The 18868-nt window shown below is 51.5% G+C and overlaps 1 protein-coding gene and 1 pseudogene across 4 annotated transcripts in view; one reads left to right on the forward strand and one right to left on the reverse strand.

Annotated features, from left to right (window-relative positions):
* DGCR2 (DiGeorge syndrome critical region gene 2) overlaps window positions 1–18868 on the forward strand; it is an 84982-nt gene that overhangs the window by 50187 nt on the left and 15927 nt on the right. For 2 of the 4 annotated variants that reach the window (XM_024239629.2, XM_054542963.2), the window contains 4 exons: window positions 2903–3028; window positions 6029–6239; window positions 7797–7873; window positions 13916–14092. In XM_024239629.2, coding sequence (XP_024095397.2) covers window positions 2903–3028; window positions 6029–6239; window positions 7797–7873; window positions 13916–14092 — 591 coding nt within the window. 4 annotated transcript variants of the gene reach the window in all.
* LOC103888929 (large ribosomal subunit protein eL28-like) lies at window positions 14541–16768 on the reverse strand (annotated as a pseudogene).

Below are 18868 nucleotides of genomic sequence, written 5' to 3' on the forward strand. Positions count from 1 at the left end.
CAGGGCTGCTCGGGCCCTGTGGCCCTGGTGAAGGTGGAAGAGACCCCCCAGCTTACCACAGACTGGCCTTCCACGGGAAGAGGGACATTCTCTACTGTCAGAAGCAGGCCTGAGAGGTCTGTAAGGGTTCTGTCCTATGCTATGCACATTCCCCAGCCTGGCCCCCAGACACTCCCCCAGGACACTGTCTGACATCAGCATCATCTTGACAGCCAAGCCCTTCCCCTTCTTGCTGGCAAAGGCCTGTGTCTGTGCTGGCAGGTTTCCATGGTGGGCCCAGAATGGGCATTGAATAAACGTGGGGGTAAGAGGATGAATGTGAGCATTTGGATATGAAGACGCATGATGGAAAAAAAGAAAGGGCTCACAATTGGCACCTAAACCCAGAGAAGCCTGCTCAACAGAGTATTGTCCTTTATCACCATTTGGCTTTCTGGTTATGTTTCTGAAATATTTCACCTGGTCTCCCACCCCAGGGGACAGATGGCTTCACTCAGTCAGCATGCAACAACCTGGTCTTTCGTGCCCATGTGACCTGGCAGCACTCTCCCTCTGTTACCTCTTCTTTCTCTTCCCTTTCCTCTGCCCTCAATTCATCTTGTCTTTCTGTGGGCAGTTTTACCAGGTACTTTGCTTGGCCTTGGCTTGGGGAAGAGGCCAGGATACAAAGTGGAGCCACAGGTCTTGCCCATTTGAGCAGAGGGAGATGTTGAATTTAAGTTCAGTGACATTCTCCAGCCACACCCAGGCCTGGCCTCAGGTTTGTCCCAGATATGTCTGCCTTTGCCCTTTGACAAAGCTGCTCCATCTGCCAGAAAGCCCCTCTGTTCTTTCTCAGCTTCCAGTCTCAGGCCCAGCTCCTCAGAAGCTCAGGTGGCTCTTCCCTTCTCTATCAAGTGCTGATGCCCCATCCCAGTGGCTGCATCCCTGCATCAGAGCTACCAGCGAGTCTGTGGGTTGGGTCTCCTACCCAGAGTGTCAGGTGCTGCAGGTAGCATGGCTCAGGACATGGGACCAGTCCTAAAGAGCTGATGGTCCCCAAGTACTGCGTGTTTACAGCATCAGGCCTGTCGTGGTGCCAGTTACTGTCCCACACTGAGGTCCTTAGGTTGTATTTTGGGTGAAAGTACCCCAAAGGCACCTCTACGAAAAAACACAAGCCTTGAAGATGCTTCTCCCTTTGAGGTCTTCACTTTGTGTTGAAGGTATCTCGGACACAGGTAGCATATTTTGTATTTTAGTGATTCCCAGTCAAATAGCAACCCGTCCCCATCACATGCCTGACAGGAGCTATGGAACTATGCTTATTGAGTACTGAGTGAGTATCCAGAGTCTCAGAAATAAGACTACATACAGACTTGTGTACAAAGGTGTTTAAGGCAGCCTTTTGTAGAATAATAAAAAATTGCACACAGCCTAACCTCAAACCATAGAGCTTATGGGAACGAAAGAAATCCAATCGTGGAATACTATGCAGCCATCAAAAGTCATGTTCCTAAGCCCATTTAAAAATATAGAAAGCTGTTATAGTCTTAAGCTTACAAAGCAAGTCGTGAAATGGAGTGTCTGATGTGATCCCAGTATTCTTAAAGATTTGTGTAGAAAAGAGACTTAGTGAGGGGGCAGATGCTCACATAGTTAAGTATGGCCTTTGTTGTTTATTGTCTTTTCAAACTTTTGTATTTTTCAAGCATTTCACATTGAGTGTTTGTTACTTTATCATGAGAAAAAAAGCATGTGGATTTTTTATTAAATAAAAACCATTGCAAAGCCTATGACACTAGCAGAACCAACCTGCTGGAGAGGGGCTTGTCAGGTGGCGCTGACTGCCGGCTCAGGTTCAGGGAAGGAGGCTTTGCAGGAGGCTTCTTAACCCTCCCTGTGACCTCCCTTGGGGAGCCGAGGCCCCACTCAGCCATCTGCAGCCAGAGTGCACTTGCTGGCAGGCGTCTGTCTGTGTGCAGCCTTGTAGACCAAGTTTGTTTCCCATCTGACCTGACCTTGTACCCGATGCCCTTCATGACACATCAGGGTACACCTGTACAGACAGAGTGGGAGGTGGGCGGGCCCATGAGGGCCCTCTCCCCTGCACCATGGCCTTGGGTAAGTCAGTCCGCTTCTCTGAGTCTGCCCCTCACCTTGTGAGATGGGAGGAGCGTGGTTCTCCTTTTTCACAAGGGGGTTGGAGGACAAAAGAGAGTGTGTGTAGGTGGAAGGACTGGTGTGCAAATTACTATTAGATCATGCTGCATAAAACTATAGTTATTTCCTCATCTTCAGCTGCCCGTTCACACCTTCTAGCCATGCACTGAGACCTGCTGCACACCAGGGCCTGTGCCAAGCACCAAAGAGCCAGACAGGAACATACTGAGGTCCTGGCCTGGAGGCCTTCACAGCCATGGGGGACCAGCAGGCAGTGAGACAGACAGACAGCTCAGGCCCCAGGACAAGGGCTGCAGAGGAAGGTTGCACACGTGGGTCTCCTTCATACTGGGAGAGAAGGCCCTCAAGGAAGGGGCAGGGGCAGCCTGGGCTCTGGAGAGAACTCTTTCATTGGCCATCCCCATGGGGCTGGAGCTGCTGAGGGATTTTAATTTATGCAGGACCCTTTGCTGTGCCAGCAATGACCTGTTAGAAAATGCAATGAAGAGGGCCTCCATTTCACAATAGTAACTTAAAAAACAAAAACTGCCAAGGCATAATTTTAATAAGAAGCACACGGGACCCATTTGATGCGAGCAGCAGTGTTTCATAGGGCTCTAAAGAAAGCCTGCATTGCCCGACTCTGTGCTACAGGCCCCCGCCTCAGGTCTTGCAGCCCTCAGTGGTCTGAACCATGCTGGCCAGGGAGGCTGCGACTGCACAGGCAGGACTCATAGCACATGTCTCCTTTTGCTTTCAGAAGTGACCGGGGAGGTGCGTCCTCACCATGGGAAGGAGGCTGTGGATCCGCGGCAGGGGCGGGCCAGAGGAGGCGACCCTACGCACTTCCACGCGGTGAACGTGGCGCAGCCCGTTCGCTTCAGCAGTAAGTTGCAGACCTGCCCTGACTGGGACACTGGGGAGTGCAAGCCTGACACGACCCCTGCCTCTCCAGCACTACTGTGCTGCGTGAGGGGTTTCTCAAAGCAGCCCTTGGAGGCCAGTGACGGGAATGAATGAAGCTGCATGATGACCCACCCGCAGTCACCCAGCTCTGGAGTGGTGGTATGTGACTCAAGGCCCTAGGAAGTCAACTGGCTCTGAAGCCAGGCTGCTTTTTCTCACAAAGTGACTGCTTTTCAGGGCCAGAAGGCACTGGCCCTTGGAAATTCCAAAGTTGTATTATTCCCTTTTATAAATGAGGAAACCAGCTCTGAGTTTAGGTACAGCGATAGAATGGGAAGGCTCGACTCCTTATTTATTTATTTATTTGGAGACGGAGTCTCACGCTTGTCACCCAGGCTGGAGTGCAGTGGCACAATCTCAGCTTACTGAAACCTCTGCCTTCCAGGTTAAGTGATTCTCCTGTCTCAGCCTCCCAAGTAGCTGGGATTACAGGCACGTGCTATCACGCCTGGCTAATTTTTGTATTTTTAGTAGAGACCGGGTTTCACCATGTTGACCAGGCTGGTCTCAAACTCCTGACCTGAGGTGATCCACCCACCTCAGCCTCCCAAAGTGCTAGGATTACAGGCATGAGCCACCGTGCCCAGCCATTTTAAGAAAATTTTTTCAGGTGATTAGTTATTTAATAAATTACTTATGACATTGAAATTTTAAAGGCGCATAAGATCATCAAGGAAGGTTGAGGGGAGGAAAAGCCACCCTGAAATGGCCCTGAGCAGACCCTCTCAGGCGCGAGGTGCCCAGGTACGCTGAGCAGTGGCTGTGGGCCAGGCAGGACTGATACTGGATGGGCCTGCTGCCCTGCCTTGGGCCTGTCTGCTTGTGTTACTCCTCAGCCCCCAGACTTTCAGCACTGGGGAGCACCTCAGAGGTGACCAGGTCTGCTTCTGGCAGAACCCCCACCAACCCTGGGTGGCCAGAGTGGGGCCAGGTGTTTCCAGGTGGTCATGCATGTCAGTGTGGCTGAAGCAGGGCTGGACATGTCCTGGTGATGCATTTTGTCTCCGGCCTGTGCCCACAGCCCGAAGGGGTCCCCACAGTGGAAGTGTGGTGCACAGGCTTGGTGTGTGAAGATGCTGGGGCTGAGAGGCCACCTTTAGGGAAGGGGCAGTTCACAGTGCAGCCCTAGGGGGTCCTGATGCTCGGCTCCGTGTTCTTCCTTCCCCTTGCCTGTCTGTTCAGTTTTGAACAGGCAGCACTTCTGCCTGGGTAATAAGCAACTGCACCAAGTTCAGAACATAAAGAAGATGAGTCAGTGCACAGGAGCGCTTCCTCCCTCCATGCCCCAGCCAGCTGGCTCCCATCCTGGGATGTCTCCTTCCCTCCATGCCTCAGCCAGCTTGCCTCCCTACAGGGCTTCCTCTCACCTTGCCTGAGATAGGGGCCTGGCCTCTGCCTGCCTCAGTGTCCTCATCTCTCCATGGAGACGGTGCTGAGCCACCTGTGGGGCGTGTGGTCAGGCTGCATGCATTGGTGTGGCACCCAGGAAACACGCAATGAATGTGCAACACACCTTCTCGAGAGCTGATGCCTTGGGGTTTTTTATTGTTGTTTTTTTTGTTTGTTTGTTTTTTGTTTTTTTTTTCAGACAGGGTCTCAACTCTGTCACCCAGGCTGGAGTGCAGTGGCGCACTTGCGGCTCACTGCAGGCAGTCTCTGCCTTTTGAGCTCAAGTGATCCTCCAGCCTCAGCCTCCCGGGTAGCTGGGACTACAGGTGTGCCCCACCATACCTGGCTAATTTTTTGTATTTTCGGTAGATAGGGGGTTTCGCCATGTTGCCCAGGCTGGTCTCAAGCTCCTGAGCTCAAGCAGTCTGCCCACCTTGGCCTCCCAAAGTGCTGGAATTACAGGCGTGAGCCACTGTTGCCAGCCCTCTGATTCCTTGTCTGCACCTAAAGAGCTTCCTCGCACACTCAGGTGTACCCTTCATGGTGAGCAGATCATGCTGTCCAGCTGTGGCCATGCTTAGGGGCCAGGGGTGCCCTTCTTTTTCCGTAATCTATATGCCTTTGTGAAGAAGTCACACACACACGTGCTTACATAATAAATACATCGGGATACATCTCTAGAAGTTTTACTAGTGCCACAAGACATAGATGCACTTTAAAAATGGCATTTTTAATTTTACAACTGGCTTTGCAAAAAACTTGTCACTCTTCTCCAGTGTACTAATATGAGGTACCCAACATTTGAAGGTTAAAGATTCTATATAACAGGTCACTGGTGTTACCTAAGGTGAGCTGTAAATTACTAGGCATTCCCATGTGTGGGTGTAGGAGTCGGAAGTGATGGGTGGAGGAAGTGAGAGAATGCTGGCCAGACTCATTGGTACTCAAGTGCTGGCTGGCTCCTCAGCTTTGCCAGCTGTGGCATCGCCCACACCTTATTTTTTTCGCCTGTGGGAGGCAGGGGCGGGTCACACAGTGTCATGGCTCTCCCAGCTGTTATCCTTTGAGCTGCTGTTTTAGTGGAGGGTTGGCAAATGCTCATGTAAGTAGAAAAGGGAGAGAGGGGAGTGGGCTAGCTGGCAGCAGAGGCCAGGAGAGCTAGGCATTGGAAGCAGGACCCAAAGTGGACTGCATGGGAGTTGTGCTGTGTTGTTAACCCAGAGAATGAAATCCGCTTTACAAGACTTAATTCAGCAGCCGTTCTTGACTAGTGAATAAATTAAAAGATCTTGTAGAAATGGGAGGAGTCACCAAATGTACTTGTATCATTGAATCTGTGTTTTAGAGAAACTTGAGCATTTCTGCAATGTGGTTTCAGAAGCAGAGCTTGTCCTCTTGAGCCTCAGTTTCTCCACTTCTCTAGGGTGATTTACAAGGTGTGCCTGTCCCTGATGGAGCACATATAATTTCCATTTTGGAGCTGGATCCTAACTTGGGGGACAACTCCCCTTCTGTCCTTTATGTTTCCTAGGGAAGTGCCCGACAGGGTGGCACCACTACGAAGGCACGGCCAGCTGCTACAGGGTCTACCTGAGCGGGGAGAACTACTGGGATGCCGCGCAGACCTGCCAGCGCCTGAATGGCTCTCTCGCCACCTTCTCCACCGACCAGGAGCTGCGCTTTGTCCTGGCCCAGGAATGGGACCAGCCCGAGCGGAGCTTTGGTTGGAAGGATCAGCGCAAGTGAGTCCTGGATTGGGGACCTGAGGGGCTGGAGTCTGATGACTACTGAGCACATGGCCTCTGACCACTCAGTAAACTCCTGGGGCACAGCTGGCAGACAGCAGGTTGGGAAGACCAGCCTCACCCACTGGAAGCCAAGGAGATCCATGGGTAGGAGTGTGCATCGAGATAGGTGGAGGGTCCTGGGAGCAGGGGCAGGCGGTACTCTGCTGCTACTTTGTGGGACTGTGGGGCAGCCCCTTTCATTGGTCCCCATCTCTGTGTACAACTGCAGTTGCTGAGCGCAGGCAGGGGGCTGGGGGTGCTCGCTTGTGTGGGGAGAACTGCTTGGTGTGGGGCTTCGTGGGCCTGGTGCGAGGGGTGTGCAGTAGGTGGGGGTTCCCCCCGAGAAAGCAAGGGGGCTTTCGCTTCAAGACCCAAGCTGGGTTTTGACTCCACAGTTACGCCCTGTGAGAGTTTGGCAAATCACAAGATGGAGTTGTTTTTCCTTCTGCAGCTACAAAGGGAGGAAACTAACTCTTAGCTCACAGGTTGTTGTACTGACCCCATGAGGACAGGCCTGTGAGTCCAGTGGAGAAGCAAGAGGGCATAGCCCAGAGGGCAGGGCAGCCCCATCTCTGAGGACAGCCTTGTGGTTGCACAGCATAGGCCAAGGGCAGAGTGTGCCATCCCTGGGCTCCTGCCACGCGGGGAGACCTGCTGATGGGCATCTCCAGGCTTGGGGCTGGAAAGCTGGGCCAGGGGGCATGGACTAGGCAGGAGCTTATGGCAGTCAGCCAGATCCTAGTGCAGGATCCCTTCAGTGCTAGGCCTGCGTGCTCAGGAGCAGGCTGCAGGCCTGAGGTGGGCTGGCTCTGAGCGGGAAGCCGTGCAAGTGTTTTCATCCTCCATGGTAGTGGATATTTGCAGGGGCTTATGTCTTTAATGAGATGCAGTTCATATGCCATGAAACTCACCCCTGTGGAGTGCCCTGTTCTGTGGTTTTAGCATAGTCACCGAGTTGTATTCATGGGGTTTCATGTCTACCAAGAATAAGATTGTTCTTGCTTAAATTGTGAAAGCTTTACCAGTTTAGCTCATAGAAACAGTCTTGGCAAGAGTTCCCTGAGATAAAACTTTTCCTGCCCTGTGAACTTTCTTGTTTTGAATTTTAATGCATTCTAACGTGAGTGTCTCATGTGAGAAGCTGAGTGTTCTGGAGGTCAGTATAGCTATTAAAAACAATCCCAGCACTTTGGGAAGCCGAGGCAGGTGGGTCACGAGGTCAGGAGATTGAGACCATCCTGGCCAGTATGGTGAAACCCCGTCTCTACTTAAAAAAAAACAAAAATTAGCTGGACGTGGTGGCCTGTGCCTGTAATCCCACCTACTCGGGAGGCTGAGGCAGGAGAATTGCTTGAACCAGGAAGTCAGGTTGCATTGAGCCGAGATCGCACCACTGCACTCCAGCCTGGTGACAGAGCGAGACTCCGTCTCAAAAAACAAAAAACACACAGTCATTGATGGCTGCATCCCTCCTGCCGCTGAGATCTCTGTCTCTGTCTCTGTTCCCTGCAGGTTGTGGGTTGGCTATCAGTATGTTATCACCGGCCGGAACCACTCCTTGGAAGGTCGCTGGGAGGTGGCATTCAAAGGTGAGCCCTCCTGGTGTGTGGGAGTGTTTGAAGCTGGGCAGAGTCACCCTGATTTGGGGCCTCCTCTCCTCCCTCTCACCCAGTGCTTCCTGGCCTGTAGGGGTGCTGTGCAGGGGACATGGAGTGGGTGAGCCCCAGTTGCAGGGAGGGCTGTGGTCATAGGGCCAGTGCAGCCTGCAGATCAGGCCCTGCATTGGGCTGTGGCTGTCTCTGGAACCCTCTGTTGCATCTCACTTTGGCCAGCTTTCTAGATTGTCCCCTGCCTCCTTTTGAAGTTAAGGATCTTGGAGTATAAAAATGAGCATGCAGAGTGTGCCCCTGGCAGGCTGGAGGGGAGGACAAGCTTGCCAGGACAAAGAAGGTCAGACGTAGAATCCAGACCTGAAGGAAACTATCAGGCAGATAGACTTAGAGAGAGAGAGAGAGAGAGTGAGTGTGCGTGTGTGTGTGTGCGCGCAAATATTTTATGCTGAGCTGCTTGGAAATACCAAGACGATGTAAAGGAAACATGGCTGCTGTTTCCTTTACATTCCCTGTGCTTGGACTTGGCTTGCCTTTCCTGTCCCATTGCCCTGGCACTGGCGAGCTCCTCTTGGACATACTCCAGCAGTGCCCTCTCCAGCTGCCGCCAGGGCCACACTCCCTCGCCCTGCACCTTGCCTGTCTGTTGGGCTGTACTTTGTGCCTGTGGCTTGAGCTAGGATTTGGGTTCTTTTCATAAACACATCCCAGTCCTGCTGTTGATGTCTTAAGTATCTTTAAGGACAAATGGAGGAGTGATGGGCCTGGGGACGGGGTTGAAAAGGGTCAAGGCCTGGGCGGCCGGCTTCCCTGGAGAAAAAGAGGGCCCCACAGAGGCGGGGCCGTGCCTGGCTGCTGGGACAGGGCAGGAGCAGAGGTGGGGGCTGCAGAGCCCAGCAGACTGGGGCCACACCTGCTGTCCCGGTCCTGCTCAGACAGATGTCACCCTGTTCTCATGACCACCAGTGCCCTCCTGAGAGCCCCAGCCACATTTGCATTCCCCGGCTTTATGAGTGCATTGTTTAGATTGCTGTTGACTAATCAGTGGCTTCTGGGTTTCCAGGCCCCAGAGTCAAAGTTGGCCTCATAGAGCATAATTCTCCTGGTAGCTTGTCCTCTTGACACTGGTGGTTGAAGAGAAGACATGATTCTGAGTGGGATGACAGCACATTCAGAGTTGGGGACTGGGGGCCCCATGCTTGGTGTGAGAATGGCAAGGGTCCTGGGTGGGCTTTAATGGCCAAGTGCAGCTCAGTGACTCCATTGGAGCATCAGGCAGGAGAGCGAACCTAAAATTTAGAAAAAGATTGAACACGTGTGTTGGTGCTGGCAGCTGCGGCTCGCATAGAGCTCCCTATTTGTGTGGCTCAATGTGCAAGGGGCCCCACAGCACCCCGGAGCTCCACGGAGGTGACCGTGTGCCGCTGCCTGCTTGTGCCCAGTTAAATGGATTCGGGAACTCTGTTAGCGGATTTAAATAGTGGTCACAAAACAAATAGTAACAATAACAATAGTTCTTCTGCTGCAGAATAACTGGCCATTGATGCAGCTCAGCATCATGAGTGGTTCTGGGCTTAAAGAGATTAAAGAAACACAAAACCAAATGTGGCACATGAACCTTGATGGTGTCCTAGATTGGGAGGCTTATAAAAAACTTCCACAGGACAATTCAAGAAATGAGTGGGGACTTGTGGAAGATTCATTTTCTTAGGTGCAGCAGTAGGACTGTGGTTGTGTGGTTTTAGGAGCCAGTATCCTGGAGTCTGCAGGGGAGGGGCTCCCAGGGTGGTAGGGCAGAGAGGAGCCAAGCAGCAGGGTGCGGTCAGTGCCGAGGTGGCTCGGGTGCATGCACTCCTCTCTCCGTAGTGGCATCGTTTTAAAAATTCCTGTACCAAAAGCAGGCTGCAGAGTGAAGACAGTACTGGGTATAAAACAAGCTAGCAAGAGCACGTCTAGCCCAGCCCAGCCCAGCCCTTCTCCTGCCTGGGGACATGGTGCAAAGCAGAAGGCTTATTGGGGTCTGAGGTGTTGGCCCCCCAAAAAATACCCAAAAAACCATGGGAAGTGGATATAAGTCGTTTGTTATTCATTCTGAACCCTTCCCTAAGAAAATATTGTACCTGAGAATATTAGCTAATGATGGTGGGAAGGCCTCACGTTAAGATGTTGAAAAATGTTTCTTTCATCTACATGTTGTCCATCTTTTCTGTGTTGTATAATATGTTCTGGATTGGGGTGTGAGTGATACCATGGTACATAGACGCTTACTATGCCCATGTGTTGGCACCCTGCACACACATTTGAAGTTGGGAGCTCGTTTCCGCAGGGCTCCTGTGCGCCTTGGTGGAGCGCTCTCCAGCCGCTCCCCCAGGCCCACACCAGCCTGTGAGCCCCGCCCAGGGGCCAAGACCCTGCAGGTTTGACAGCACCAGGTCATGGTGTGCCCTGGAGACAGAACTGCCGCTGCTGCCAGAAGACATGAGGCCAGGATTTCTGTAACATTTGTGCAGAAAGGTTGAAAAAATACAGATCCTTGTCTAGGGAGAATCATCCACACCGCCTCACGTGCTGCTCCCAGGGCCTTCCCGTCAGCACCAGCAGAGTGGCTTCTGTCTGGTGAGTCATACTTGATATTTACCTTAAATATAAAAGTGAAAACAGCGTGTTTCATGTGTCCACATGTTGTGTCACTTGCTCATTTAAGATTACTCAGTGCCTGGCCCTCATTTGTCCGCCATGGTGTCTCAGCACGCACATTGCAGGTTGGCTGAGGTCAGGAGGTGTGTGACTTAGTAGAAGCCTTCTTTTCTCCCCCAAAATCTTGTGACCAGTCCTTCATGGTCTCCGTCGTCTTCTTTCTCTGGTGCTGTACCTGAGGGATTGTAGGGTGCTGCCCGCTGAGGCCAGCATGCAGGGCTGTGGTCCTGGGCCAGCCTGTGGGACCTAGCGTTTAGAAGCCTCAGTCAGCAGTGAGAGAGGGGCCAGGCTGGCCTAGCAGCCACTGGAAGGTGCATTGTAGAGACCCTGCCCTCTGGGTGAGCTGACCGTTGGTCTAGGATGGGGTCAGCTGGGGTCAGGCCACAGTTCTTGGAGGGGAGACAGCCCCTGAGTGGGGCAGCTGCCACCGTGGTGGGGCATTCGGGAGCATCTGGACAGCCCCTGGTGGGCCTGAGTGGAGGCTCATTCTGTGGCTGCGGAGGTGGCGAGACAGGAAGGGGAGGTTCTTTGAGGGCTCAGAAAAGTGAGTGAAGGTCTCCCCACCACAGGAACAATGGGGGACTGGGGGGCCGGGGAGGGTTCCCCAGGCTCGGCGAGCAGCGGCAGACACGGAGGTGGCAGTGGTTGCTCACACATGTGGGAGAAGATGTGGTGGCAGAGGTAATCAGGTTCAGATGCCCTCGTGTATCAGTCTCGGGAGCAGGGTGTCCTCCGGTGGCTGGTGACGGCCCAGCCCAAGGCTCCTGTCAAGAGTCTTGCGCACACCTAATGTGTGGACATATGGGAGGGGCACCTGGAAACTTGCCGCCACCCTGTCGAGGTGAGGACTGGATCTGCTGGGGTGGCAGGGGGTGAGGAGGAATGTCTTGGAGGGAGGCTTGGGAGGAGGGCTCTGCACGGGGAACTGCTCCCAGTCACTCTGGTAGCCAGGGCAGCTCTGCTCACAGGGCCTTTCTCTAGGATGAGGGTCCTTCAGGAAGAGCGGGATGTTTGAGGTAAGGGGGTGTCCAGGAGGAAATGGGAGGCCCTGGAGAAAAATCTGCAGGAGTCATCCCCAGTGCAGTATGGGGAAGCCTCCAGGCTCCTCTCACACCTTTGGAATATGTCCAGGATCTCATCACCTGGCACCAGTGTCTTGCAGCCCCCACCGGGATCTAACACCCAATCATCCCTCACCCGATTGTGCTGGTGGCCTCTGTCTGGTCTCCTGGCCCCAGCCCCACTGCTCCTCACACAGCTGCCGGGGTCCTTTTCACCTCTGCTCCCTTGTTCACAGCTCTCGTTTCTCATAGAAATCACAGTTCCATCAAGGCCAGCAGCCCCTTCCTTTACTACCCTTATCACCTACCACTCCCCAGCCTCTTCTCCAGCCCCACAGGCTGCCTTGTTCGTGGCTGCCAATGTGAGCTCTTCCAGGGATGCTCCAAAGATGAACACCTGCCCGCTCTGCAAGGCTGCACCTCGGGTAGGCATACCGTCCCCACGTGACCAGCCCCCAGTCAGCACCTGGATGCAGAGCCACCAGCAGCTTCCCTGGGCAGGGGCGCTACACAGGTGCCCATGCAGCTTGCTGCCAGGAGGGAGCACTGTGTGGCTCTCTGGGCCCTGGCCTAGAGTCCCACACGAACCCTGTTTTGCTGGTTGCCTGACCCACTCTGACTTGCTGTGACCAAGTCCAGGCAGCTTTGGGGGGCAAATGCTGGGTCCCAGGACTCTGCCCGGAGAGGTCATTTGTGGCCGTGGTCTCAGTCTGCCGTCATGTACTGTAGTTGTGGGCAGGAGCTCTTGGCTGGCAACTAGCTTCAGCGCTGAAGATTTTTTGTGTGTTAAAGATTGGAAGGAACCCTTTTGGTTTTCTTCCCATGGGACAAGAAGGCAAATAGTGAAGAAAACAGTGTTTAAAAGGGGAGGGGCTCTACTTAGGTGAGAGGGCATCCGGGAGATGAGGAGGGTGTGCAGGGGCTCAGGGGCCTGGAGGAAAGGTGGGGTGGTGCACAGCGTGATGGTGGTGGCACCCACTGTCAGCAGTGGAGACCAGCCCTCCAGGTGGTATGGGGAGGTGACTCCGGACAGTGGGCCCCTTTCCTGCTCTGCTGTGGGTCTGATAGATGCAGATGAGGCAGGCGAGATGCTGGGCCTGTATGTCCCTGGGAAGGGGGCGCAGCTGTTGCTGTGGCTGCCTGCTGGCCCGGCACAGGTCTTGCAGGTCTCAGAGCTTCCTGAGAGCTGTCCTCCTGCCCGTGGCAGGTCACCACGTGTCCACAGGTGCACAGCATAGGCCTGCCTCCAGACTCACTGGCTCTTTTGAGGCAGAGTCCCATGTTTAGTGCTGGGTGTAAACAGAGCTCCAAAAGACGCAGGTGAGAATGCTGGAGGCTTATAAATGGGGTGAGCTGCACTGCTGCTATCTTAGGAGGGGGAGAGCACCAGGTGTGCTTTTATTATTCTGCTTCTTGGAAAGGTTGCTTTGTGTTTCCAGTGATCCTGGTCGGGTAAGCCTCAAGGAATCTTGGCAGCCCAGACTGGAAGGGCCGTGCAGGGGAGAGAGTGGGGCCTAGGGCTGGCTGTGCCATGCCCTGGGTGTGGCCAGAGCCCACTTGGAACCTTGCAAAAGAGAGGCTTGGAGGTTAGCAGTCCTCAACCCTCACGCTGTCTGCGGCGAGGGTACATGGTTTCTGACTGCCTTGTGCCTGGCTTAGACAGGCGGGAGCTGAGTGGGTGACAGTTTCCCTTGAGGTGAGAGAGGTCCTCGGGAGCCAGTGCTTCCTAAGTGTTCCCTGCAGCCAGCTGGTGGCAGTGCCGGCCAGTGCCGATGCTGCCTGACGGCGCCTTTCTCATGGGTGTTGGGTGGACTTTGTAAGTCTTCTGTTTATCTGAGTGTTCTGTCCTAAGGGAGAACTTCCCTGCCTGTTTCCCTTGCCCATTCCCCCGTTTGCATTTTAATGCAGTGTGCCACAATCCATTACTTTGTTATTCATGCTGTTGCTCTAACTTTAAATGCCGCCCACTAACTGGGATCCAGCACCCTTTTCTGGCGCTCAGGCTGGAACTTACTGCTACCCAGGGTTTGTGGCCTGTGTGCTTGCAGGCTCCAAGGAGTGGCTCCTGCTAGGCCCACCACCTGGGGTGACTCCCAGGAAGTTGGGGAGTCCTGAGTGAACACCTGGCCACAGTGACCACCAGGACTTGGCGGTCCAGGCCCTGTGGTTCATGATCCTGTCTGATGCCATGGTCCCCTTGAGGACTGCACAGCTTGTTCTCTGATGTGATATTGTCCAGCCCCACCTTTTATCTCCCCAACAGGCTCTTCAGAGGTGTTCCTGCCCCCAGACCCCATCTTTGCCTCGGCCATGTCTGAGAACGACAACGTGTTCTGTGCCCAGCTTCAGTGCTTCCATTTCCCCACCCTACGGCACCACGACCTCCACAGCTGGCACGCCGAGAGCTGCTACGAGAAGTCTTCATTTCTGTGTAAAAGAAGTAAGCCCCCTTGCGCTGGCGTTCTTGGGGAATGTCTGGGCCCTTGTGTCACTTTGTTGGACCCTGAGTTCAAGGTTTCGGAGCAGGGATTTGCCGTGTTGCGGTGGACGCCCCTCACCAGCTCACACCTTGTTCTTGGGGCCCATTTGCAGCTCTGTGACCAGGGTAGCTGGTCAGCATCTTAGAGCTCACTGTTCTTTTCCCACGGAAGAGACAATCATCCCTGTCCTCCCTGTTGCAGTGTTGTTAAGAGAGTAAATGGGAATGATGACCCAAGGACTTGGCATCTCTGGAGCATCTAAGTCCGTTGGTCACCTCCCCACTCCCATTTCTGCCATCCTTCTCTCTGCTTCTCTGCTTCTCTGTTTACCTTGCCAGTCTATGGTGTGTTTCTTTTTTTTTTTTTATTAAAGCCAGCTAACTCTATTGCTTTTGGGGGGCAGGGGTCTCAGGAGCTCTTGGTGGGGCAGGTCCCCTTCCTCTTCACCATCACAGGCTTCTGGCTTTGCAGGATGGTGCTGGCTCTGGGATGGCAGCTGTGCGCATGTTGGGGAGAGGCTTTGTTCTTGCGGATCATGTGTGTGATGTTGCCAAGCATGGTGCAGGCGTTCTTGTTGACGGTGGTCCTCTTTTTTTTTGAGACGGAGTCTCGCTCTGTTGCCCAGGCTGGAGTGCAGTGGCATGATCCCGGCTCACTGCAAGCTCCGCCTCCCAGGTTGAAGCAATTCTCCTGCCTCAGTTTCCTTAGTAGCTGGGACTACAGGCGCCTGCCACCATGCCCGGCTAATTTTTTGTATTTTTAGTAGAGACGGGGTTTCACCGTGTTAGCCAGGATGGTCTCGATCTCCTGACCTCGTGATCCGCCCACCTCGCCCTCCCAAAGTGGTGGGATTACAGGTGTGAGCCACTGTGTCCACCCGACAGTAGTCCCCTCATAGGAGGTGGCTGGCTTCTGCTGGCCAGATCTCCACTCCATGACCACCACCACACCTTTGCCATCAGCTGCCGGGTCCACACCCACAGTCCTGCGGTGAATCAGCTCGTTGTAGTGGAAGGAGCTGCAGCCTTTAAGTTCTCAGGCTCAGTGCTGTGGGTCTGCTTATTCCCCTTGATCAGGCCGGATGATTCCTGGCGACCATCCATTGCAGATGTGCGGCCAGGGCGGCAGCTCCTCCCAGGTGGCTGGCAACAGAGAGAGCTTCATGATAAATCTTGACTGCTGGTGTTACGACTTCCTCTGCCTTGTTCTTGCCTGTTATGTTGCCTATTTTTGACCCTTTTCTATGTGAATTTTAGGATATGTTTTCTAAACTCCTTTATTGGTTATCTTAGTTTGTGGATTTTCGTAGATTTTCTATTTAGATGGGTTTGTTTCTTCTTTCAAATCTTTGACATTTATTTATTAATTTACATTTATTAGAGATGTGGTTTCACTATGTTGCCCAGTCAGCTCTTCTTGCTGCAGTCTCCAGGACAGTGTTGATTAGAAATGGTGGTAGTGAGCATTTTTGTCTTCTCAACTTAGAATGCTATTTTAATGTATCAGTATTCTACAGAATGCCTTCTATAGGATTTTAGAATGTACCTGTATGAAGTCAAAGAAGTACCTATTCCTAGGTTGCTGGGAATATTTGTGTTACAGAAGTGTATTGATTTTTATTAAATGCTTTTAGTGGATTTTATTGGGGTTATGTAGTTTTTTTTCAGTCTGTTCAGTCATTATTTCATATAAATGGATTTTCTGATGTTAAACCATCCTCATGGTTTATATATATAAATATATTATATTGGTGGATTTGGTTTGCTGATACTTAGAATTTTTGAAACTCTTTGTTGTTTTTTGAGACAGAGTCTTGCCCCGTCACCCAGGCTAGAGTGTAGTGATGTGATCTCAGCTCACTGTAACTTCTGCCTCCCGGGTTCAGGCAATTCTCTTGTCTCAGCCTCCTGAGTAGCTGGGATTACAGACATGTGCCACCATGCCCGGCTAATTTTTGTATTTTCAGTAGAGATGGCGTTTCACCATGTTGGTCAGGCTGGTCTTGAACTCCTGACCTCAAGTGATCCACCTGCCTCAGCCTCCCAAAGTGCTGGGATTATAGGTGTGAGCCACTGCGCCTGGCCTGAAACTCTTTTAAGAAGTGAGGTTGGCCTGTTACATTTTTTTCTATACTCTCCTTGACTCTCTCTCTTTTTTTTTTTTTTTTTTTTTAAGGTGGGACATCGCTATGTTGTCCAGGCAAGAATGCAGTGGCTAATCACAGGCACGATCATAGCACAGTACAGTGTTGAACTCCTATGCTCAAGTGAGCCTCCTGCCTCAGCCTCCCAAGTGGCTGGGACTACATTGACTCATTTCTGTATTACACTATATTAGTTTTCTAAAATGAGTTGGCAAACATTTTATTTTACTGTTCTCTAAATCCATTTGTCCAAGTTGGAGATAAACTTGTCTTTGAGTGTTTGATAGAACCACCTTATGGGACCATCTGGGCCAGGCGAGGGAGACTTCTGTAACTTGTTAATTTAGGTATAATTTCAAGCTTATGGAAAAGCCAGAATAATACAAGGAACTTCCTTTCATACACCATTTACACAGACTCACCAGTTACAGTATTTCAGTTTTACTACATTTGCTTTATCATTCACTTTCTCTGCATATTTTTTCTGAGTCATTTGGGAGTAAACTGAAGGTATTGTGGACCTTAATTAAGTCTTTTATATGTCAGTGTGTATTTCCTAAGAACAAGGACACTCTCTTATGTACCCACACTATATGAATCAAAATCAGGACACTTAACATGGATGCAGTACTATACAGTAATCCACAATCCATTATTCCAGCTTTATCAGTTGTTCCAATAATATCCTTTATAGCTATTTTTTTCCTTGTCCAGAATCATGCATTGCCTCTAGTCATCATGTCTCTTGGATTCTTTTAGTCCTTCAGTTTGAGGAATTTCTGTTGACCTGTCCTCAGGTTTACTGATTCTTTCCTTGGCTATGTCAAGTCTGCTTATGAGCCTGTTGAAGGTATTCTTCATCTGTTTTCATTGATTTTGTCTGTTTTTTTATTTCTAGGATTTCCATTTGATTCTTATAGATTCCATCTCTCATCTGAATTTCCCATCTAACCTTGTATATTGTCCAGCTTTTCCACTGGAGCCTTTAACAAATTAATCGTAGTTATTTTAAATTCCCTGCGGGAAAGTTCCTTCATCTGTGTCATATTTGAGTCTCGTTTTTTGATTGTTTTGTCTCTGGAGCATGGTACTTTTTTCTAGGCTTTTCATTGGAACTCTGACATCTTGTGTGGGACCATAGAGACTGAGTTCAGTAGTTTTGTGCTTGCAGTGGCTATGCCTTTACTTCCACCAGGCCTTTCTTGTTGGGATGTCTTTAGTACAGTGCAGGGCGTTGATCTGGGCGAGAATTGGGCTGGGCTTGGGGTTTGTTGGCACTGTAGTTGCCCTCAGTGCACCTCAGGCTTTCGTATTTAGCAGCATTGTTGTTCTGGGTGGAGGCTGGTTTGCTGGGGGGGGGGTGGGTGGGTTTCTTAATGTCTGCTCCACCCTCTACTTGAGGTCATCCCTTTGGGCCACATCTCTAGAGTGTCTTTTGCAGCCCACCTAGCAGTAGTCCACTGTGTGACTCAAGGCTTGTTAGCATGCTGATAGTAGTGTCTGATGTTCTAACTGCATCTGAGCCTTAGGCAGGCCCAGTGCTCTGAGGATCCAGGGTGGAGCCTTCACAAGTGCTTCTGACCCTCCTGCAGCTGGAGTTGGGTCCAGCACAGTGGCTCTTCACCAGGGCCCTAAAGGCTCCAGGTATGCTCTGATTAGAGGCAGCCTGACTAAAAGCAGGGCAGTGGAGGTGATTGGTTTGGGGAACATATTTGACTTTCCCTGGTGGGTTTCGAGTTGGAAGTATGGACTCAACATAGAGAAGCTGGTGGCCACTGGCCAGATCCTGACTGCCCTAGACTGGTTGCCACAGAAGTGGTAGGTCAGAGGCCTTTGGTCATATGTGGTCTGGCCTTTGTCAGGTATCATCATGAGGCAGAAATGTTCTATAAATGGAAACATATAGTTGCAACCTTTTGGGGTCGGCTTTTTTCACTTTTAATTCCCTGGAGAGTCATCCAAATTGTTACTTTTATTAATGATTTGTTCCTTTTTTTTTTTTTTTTTTTCTTTTTTTTTGGCGACAAGGTCTCTGTCACCCTAGAGTACAGTGGTGTGATCACTGCTCACTGCAGCCTCAACCTCCCAGGCTCAGGTGAACCTCCCACCTCAGCCTCCCGAGTAATTGGGACCACAGGTGCATGCCGCTGTGCCCAACTTATTTTTGTATTTTTTTTTTTTTTGTAGAGGCGGAATTTCGCTATGTTGCCCAAGCTGGTCTCAAACTATAGGCCTCAAGTGTTGGAGGACATCTGGGCTGTTTCCAGTCTTTGGCTATTACAATGAAAGCTGCCGTGAACATCCGCATACAGGTTTTCATGCAAACATGTTTTCTTTTTTTTTTTTTTTCTTTTTTTCTTTTGTGTGTGTGTGTGTGTGTGTGTGAGAGACAGTCTTACTGTGTTGCCCAGGCTGCAGTGCAGTGGCACAGTCTTGGCTCACTGTAGCTTCCGCATCTTGAGTTCAAGCGATTCTCATGTCTCAGCCTCCCGAGTAGCTGGGATTACAGGCATGTGCCACTACGCCCAGCTAATTTTTGTCTTTTTAGTAGAGACAGGTTTCACCATGTTGACCAGGCTGGTCTTGAACTCCC

The sequence above is a fragment of the Pongo abelii genome, chromosome 23, assembly GCF_028885655.2.
Source record: "Pongo abelii isolate AG06213 chromosome 23, NHGRI_mPonAbe1-v2.0_pri, whole genome shotgun sequence".
NCBI lineage: Eukaryota > Metazoa > Chordata > Mammalia > Primates > Hominidae > Pongo > Pongo abelii.